At 36.0% G+C, this 7,307-nt stretch overlaps 1 protein-coding gene across 1 annotated transcript in view; it reads left to right on the top strand.

The window, feature by feature from the left end:
- Positions 1-7,307, top strand: part of COL14A1 (collagen type XIV alpha 1 chain) — a 314,618-nt gene that overhangs the window by 225,112 nt on the left and 82,199 nt on the right. The window contains exons 36-37 of the mRNA XM_058443680.1: positions 134-211; positions 3,316-3,402. Of these exons, the coding sequence (XP_058299663.1) occupies positions 134-211; positions 3,316-3,402 (165 nt within the window). The remainder of the gene's footprint in view (positions 1-133; positions 212-3,315; positions 3,403-7,307) is intronic.

The raw sequence follows: 7,307 nt of genomic DNA on the forward strand, positions 1-7,307 counted from the left end.
TTACTTTTTAATTTACTTACTGTAATGTATTATTAATGTATTGGTATTCTGTTATATAATACATAACATAAAATCATTATAAAGATAATTTATATATATTTTATTGAATGACAATTTTCTTTTTAAATCATAGTTCCAGTTACAGATGTTTGATATTGTTTGCTCCACATCATGGGCCAATACAGACAAATGCTGTGAACTTCCAGGCCTGGTAAGAATTCTTCCTTCATTTCTATTGATTTTTTTTATTGTGTTTAATTTTCTGGAAATGAGAAGCTATTTCTCAACATTCATATCATAGGCAACTCATTGAGATGATAAAATTAGAAAGAGATTAATAAAGAGGCATGTCTGAAATTAACAAGATTTCTCCTGTATGACCCAGGATCACATACAGTGTGAACTGCACAACTCAGAGGGTGCCATTTACACATAGTCCAGATGTTCCCAGATTCCATGGCTCATGAAGCCCTTAGTGTCTCAACTTTTTTCTTACACCCCTAAGCCAAAAGAAACACCTTGCAGTTCCATTTGTGAAATAATAGGTTCAAACATCTTGCTAAATATTTATGTCCTAACAACTCATTAGCCATATAAAATAACAATGCACATACATTGAAAGAAAAAAGTGATATTTATATTTTATTCTTAAATGACCGCAATTGCTTATTGTTGAGATGTGTGTGCTTACCTGAGCCCTGCAGCATTTCTCATATCTTGGGATCATATTGGCCATTGCCATCCTCACTTCTTTTTCTACATTGCTTATTTTTATAGTACTTTCCTTTCATCATAGCAGCTATATTTGTAAATTAGGGCATCATCCAAAAAAAGTGTTGCAAAATCTAACGTTGAAACTGCAGACTACCTTGAGCTTGTCATTCACAGGAAGTCCAGTGGGTGCTGAATATTGCTGTGCTTCTCTTAAATTTTTAAAACATTCACAGGATCCCTGTGAGTTCAATATAGTGCTCCTGGGCATCTTGATGTACAATTTTAGAACTGTAGTCATAATCTACATAACCTGTATGTGATGCTACTAGAAAACTAAACATTTAAAAGTTATTTATACCAAGTGATGGTGTAAATATTTATGTCCTAACAACTCAGTAGCCCATATAAAATATAATACACATAAATTAGAAGAAAAAATGATATTTCTATTTTATTCGTATATAAGCATAATTTCTTACTAATGGGATGTGTGTATACCCATATATATATATAAACAAAAAAACAGATTTATATCTTAGGATCCTAGGACAAGTAAGCTGGCACGGACGACCCTGTCATGGTTGGGCAGTAGTCATGTCTTAATAATTAAAGCTGGGATTCTCCAGAGCATGGGGAACCCTTCATGAAGTCTGTGAGATTTGACCTTATAACTGTATTAGTCTGTTCTCATGCTGCTAATAAAGACATACCCGAGACTGGGTAATTTATAAAGGAAGGTTTAGTTGACTCACAGTTTTGTATGGCTGGGGAGGCCTCAGAAAACTTACAAACATGGTGGAAGGGGAAGCAAACACTTCCTTCTTCACAAGGTGGCAGCAAGGAGAAGTACAGAGCGAAGGTAATGGGAAAAACAAAACTATCAGATCTCATGAGAATGTGCTCACTATCACAAGAACAGCATGGTGGTAACCGCCCCTATGATTCATACCTGGCTTACATTATGCACTGAAGAAAAAGTTACTGAGTTGAAAAAGTTACTCCACTGGGTCCTACCTGTGACACATGGGGATTATGGGAAGTATATCAAGATGAGATTTGGGTGGGGACATAGCCAAACTGTATCAGTAAGACTTACCATATCAAAAAGCCAAACCATATAAATAAGACTTAACATCTCACAACATGTATTGCAAGCACCAAATTCATGGCAGTCTGTATTTGAGAAGGAAGCAATTTATTATTTCTTCACTAAAATAAGTTTCTGGTAAACTCTGGAAGAAATTAAATTAGGGACACCTTGATGTTATGCTAAAGGAAAGGTAGATGGGAAATTGGCAGGAGAAACACTCAGAATCCTCTGTTGTATCAAGCAAAGATGTGATCACCACTTTTTCTAGGAAGGACCCTTCTCGTTCCTTTTCTTTTTACTTGTCTCATTGAAGAGGCGTAAATTCCATAGTAAAAAGACACAGTGCAGTAACAGTCAGCAGCACTGGCAAAACCATCACTGAGTCTCTGGCTACAGGTGGCCTGTTGTTAGCCTTATTTTGGGATCCTTCAGGATACTTAAGTTTATGTTTCACTCTAGCTGGCCAGATTTCAGGCCAGATGTGCTCACAGTGGGGTTGAACTGATACCTTTTAATGTTGTCCAACATTTAGAGAAAAGTATTTACACCGTGTAACAGGCCATTTGCTTAACCTTTCTTGGGTTTCTGTTGTGAATGTTGTAGAGACTCAGATTATTTTCAGTTTGGCAACTTAACTGTCATCTGTGCTCTATTTGGCTCTCATTTTATTTTCCCCCAAAGTCTTAAATAATGACTAATTTTTTTCTCTATCCAAAGGGACTGATGAACTCCATGAAGTTCTATAGTATCTTATCCCAGTGCTGAGCTCATTTTGGCTGCTGCTCTAAATGGGATATTTACAAATTGTTCAATAGCTGTTAGCAGGTGCTCTGTCTTCCTCTACATTCCAGTAACTCATTCAGATATCTTCAGCCTTCCATTAATAATCTATATTGTAATGTCACATGACAACAATATTCCCTAAGAGAGAAGAAAAATGTTCTCCTGTTCCAGAGCCTTAGATCTACACTGTGATGTTTTTCTTACTTTCAACCACAGAATGTGAGCAGTTGTGGAAATTGTCATAGGGAATTGATGATGAGTTTAAACATTGATTTTATTTTGCTTTTCTTTGTTTTAATACAGATATAGTTGTTTTGATTGAGTTCTCCAGCAAGTTTTCTTTTATCCTTTGAAACAGAAAAATTATTATAGCATAAAAAAGTTTTCAAGACCTTTAGTTCACAGAGTACTATCACTCCAACCAACAGAATTAAATAGTAATCAAGATTTTTTTTTTGCACTCACTTCTGATTGTCTTTCCTCACCTGGATTCCCAAGCTGGTTTTAGCAACACCCATTGATAATAGTGATTATCAGTGACTAGGAGGTACCCATTCATTTTTCTTTACAGAAAAGATTTTGTAATCAGGAGGGAATATTCTCTGCCTTTCTAATGTGCACTTGAAAGTCTAAAAATATCTTAAATCAAACTGTTTTCTTTGAGCCAATAAAGCCATTTGTATAAACTGGCATGCTAATGGTTGTGGTTTTTTTTTGTTTCTTTTCAGAGAGATGATGAGTCTTGCCCAGACCTTCCCCATTCCTGCTCCTGTTCTGAAACCAATGAAGTGGCTCTGGGACCAGCGGGCCCACCAGTAAGTCTTGCTGAGTTCAGCCTTAAATGTTTTTTAATAATATTAATAGCTATCACTTGTGTGTCTAATATGTGTTGTCTACTGTACTAAATGGCTATTACTCACTTAATTGTAGGAATACAGTGAGACACAGAGATGTTAAGTAACTTGATTAAAGAACACAGCTTGGAGGAGCTGGGCTGGGCTTCAAATCCAAGTCTCCATGACTCCTAGAGATGATGCTTCTCACCACTGTGCCATATGATGTCTTATACTGGTCTATACTCAAAATCTTCCCTTAAAGCTATTATGGTTAATTTTCGGTGTGAATATTTCAAACCAGGACTTTTACTTGTACCTGTAAGATTTGCATACACCTGCTTTGTCCACTTTCTCTCTTTTTCTAAACTTTTACTTTAGGTTCAGGGGTACATGCAAAGGTTTGTTACATAGATAGGTAAACTCATGTCACGAGGATTTGTTGTACAGATTATTTCATCACCCAAGTACCAAGTCTAGTACTCAATAGCTATTTTTCTGCTCCTTTCTCTCCTTCCATCCTCCACCCTCAAGTAGGCCCCTGTGTCTGTTGTTCCCTTCCTTGTGTCCATGAGTTATCATCATTTAGCTCCCACTTATAAGTGAAATCATGTGGTATTTGGTTTTCTGTTTCTGTGTTAGTTTCCTAAGGATAATGGCCTCCTGCTCCATCCGTGTTCCCACAAAAGACATGATCTTGATCTTTTTTATAGCTGCATAGTATTCCATGATGTATATGTACCACATTTTCTTTATCCAATCTGTCATTGATGGGCGTTTAGGTTGATTCCATGTCTTTGCTATTGTGAATAGTGCTACAATGAACATTCATGTGTATATGTCTTTATGATAGAATGGTTTATATTCCTTTGGGTATATATGCAGTAATAGGATTGCTGGGTTGAATGGTTGTTCTGTTTGTAGCTCTTTGAGGAATCACCACACTGCTTTTCACAATGGTTGAACTAATTTACACTCCCACCAACAGTGTATGTGTTCCCTTTTCTCCACAACCTTGCCAGCATCAGTTATTTTTTTACGTTTTAATAATAGGCATTCTGACTGCTGTGAGATGGTATTTCATTGTGGTTTTGATTTTCATTTGTCTCATGATCAGTGATACTGAGCTTTTTTCATATGCTTTTTGGCCACTTGTATGTCTTCTTTTGAAAAGTGTCTGTTTATATCCTTCTTTTGAAAAGTGTCTGTTATGTCCTTTGCTCTCTTTTTAATGGGGTCATTTGGGTTTTTTTCTTGTAAATTTGTTTAAGTTCCTAATAGAGGCTGGATATTAGACCTTTGTCACATGCATAGTTTGCAAAAATTTTCTTCCATTCTGTAGGTTGTCTGTTTACTCTGTTGGTAGTTGCTTTTGCTGTGCAGAAGCACGTTAGTATAATTAGAGCCCATTTGTAAATTTTTGCTTTTGTTGTGATTGCTTTTGGTGTCTTCTTCGTCATGAAATCTTTGCTCATGCCTGTGTCCTGAATGATATTGCCTAGGTTGTCTTCCAGGGTTTTTATAGTTGTGGGTTTTACATTTAAGTCTTTAGTCCATCTTGAGTTACTCTTTGTATATGGTGTAAGGAAGGAGTCCAGTTTCAGTCTTCTGCATATGGCTAGCCAGTTATCCCAGTACCATTTATTGAATAGGGAATCCTTTCCCCATTGCTTGTTTTTGTCAGCTCTGTTGAAGATCAGATGGTCATAGGTGTGTGGTCTTATTTCTGAGTTCTGTATTCTATTCCACTGGTCTATGTGTCTGTTTTTGTACCAGTACCATACCGTTTTGGTTACCATAGCCCTATAGTATAGTTTGAAGTTGCATAACATGATGCTCCAGCTTTGTTCTTTTTGCTTAGGATTGCCTTGACTATCCAGGCTCTTTTGTGGTTCCATATGAATTTCAAAATAGTTTTTCTCTAGTTCTGTAAAGAATGTTATTGGTAGTTTGATAGGAGCAGCATTAACTCTGTAAATTGCTTTGGGGAGTATGACCATTTTAACAATATTGATACTTCCTATCCAAGAGCATGAAATGTTTTTCCATTTGTTTATGTCATCACTGATTTCTTTGAGCAGTGTTGTAACTCTCATTGTAGAGATCTTTCAGCTTCCTAGTTAGCTGTATTCCTAGGTATTTTATGCTTTTTATGGCAATTGTGGGTGGGATTGCATTCTTGATTTGGCTCTTAGTGTGGCTGCTGTTGTTGTATAGGGATGTTAGTGATCTTTGTGCATTAATTTTATATCCTGAAACTTTGCCAAAGTTGTTTGTTAGCTGAAGGAGCTTTTGGGCTAAGACGATGGGGTTTTCTAGATATAGAAGCATGTCATCTGCAAACAGGGATAGTTTGACTCCCTGTCTTCCTATTTGGATGCCTTTATTTCTTTCTCTTGCCTGATTGCACCGGCCAGGACTTCCAATACTATGTTAAATAGGAGTGGTGAGAGAGAACAGCCTTGTCTTGTGCTGGTTTTCAATAGGAAATGCTTCCAGCTTTTGCCCATTCAGTATGATGTTGGCTGCAGGTTTGTCATATATGGCTCTTATTATTTTAAGGTATGTTCCTTCAATACCTATTTTATTGAGAGTTTTTAACATGAAGGGATGTTGAATTTTATCAAAAGCCTTTTTTGCATCTATTGAGATAATTACGTGGTTTTTGTCTTTCATTCTGTTTATGTGATGAATCACATTTATTGATTTGCATATGTTGAGCCAACCTAGCATCCCAGGGATGAAGCCTACTTGACTGTGGTGGATTAGCTTTTTGGTGTGCTGCTGGACTCAGTTTGCAGGTATTTCGCTGAGGAATTTTGAATTGATGTTCATCAAGGATATTAGCCGGAAGTTTTCTTTTCTGTCATTGTGTCTCTTTCAGGTTTTGCTATCAGGATGAAGCTGACCTTGTAGAATGAGTTGAAGAGGAATTATTCCTCCTCGATTTTTTGGAATAGTTTCAAAAGGAATGTTACCAGCTCTTCTTTGTACATCTGGTAGAATTTGACTGTGAATCCACCTGGGCTTTTTTTGGTTGCTAGACTATTTATTATGGATTCAATTTCAGACCTTGTTATTGGTCTGTTCAGGGAATCAATTTCTTTCTGGTTTAGTCTTGGGAGGGTGTATGTGTCCAGGAATTTATCCATCTCTTCTAGGTTTTCTAGTATGTGTGCATAGAGGTATTTGTAGTAGTTCCTAGTGGTTACTTTTATTTCTGTGGGGTCAGTGTAACATCCCCTTTGTCATTTGTAATTGGATTTATTTGAATTTTCTTTCTTTTCTGCTTTATTAGTCTAGCTGGCGGCTTATCTATCTTACTAATTTTTTCAAAAAACTAACTACTGGATTTGTTGTCTTTTGAATGTTTTTCATGTCTTGATTTCCTTCAGTTCAGCCCTGATATTGGTTATTTCTTGTCTTCTGCTAGTTTGGGGGTTGGTTTGCTCTTGCTTCTCTCATTCTCTCAGTTGTGATATTAGGTTGTTAATTTGAGATCCTTCTAACTTTTTGATGTGCATGTTTAGTGCTGTGAATTTCTCTCAACACTGCGTTAGCTGTGTCCCAGAGATTCTGGTATGTTTTACCTTTGTTCTCATTAGTTTCAAAGAACTTCTTAGCCCTGCTTAATTTTAATTTTTTATATATCCTGAGATTATGTTAAAATGTTCAAAATATTAGAACTGTTGTCTTCCTATTGGCTTGTTATGTGAATCATTGTGAATGAAACAATTTAACTTCAGTAATGCTTTTTACTTCAAGTCTGATTTGTCTAATATTAATATTGTTTCAATATTTGTGTTTTGGATTCTTTGTCTAATTTTTTAATTTTTTTAATTTTTTAATTTTTTAATTTTTTTAATTTTTTAATTTTTTAATTTTTA

This window comes from Hylobates moloch, unplaced genomic scaffold, assembly GCF_009828535.3.
Source record: "Hylobates moloch isolate HMO894 unplaced genomic scaffold, HMol_V3 SCAFFOLD_9, whole genome shotgun sequence".
NCBI lineage: Eukaryota > Metazoa > Chordata > Mammalia > Primates > Hylobatidae > Hylobates > Hylobates moloch.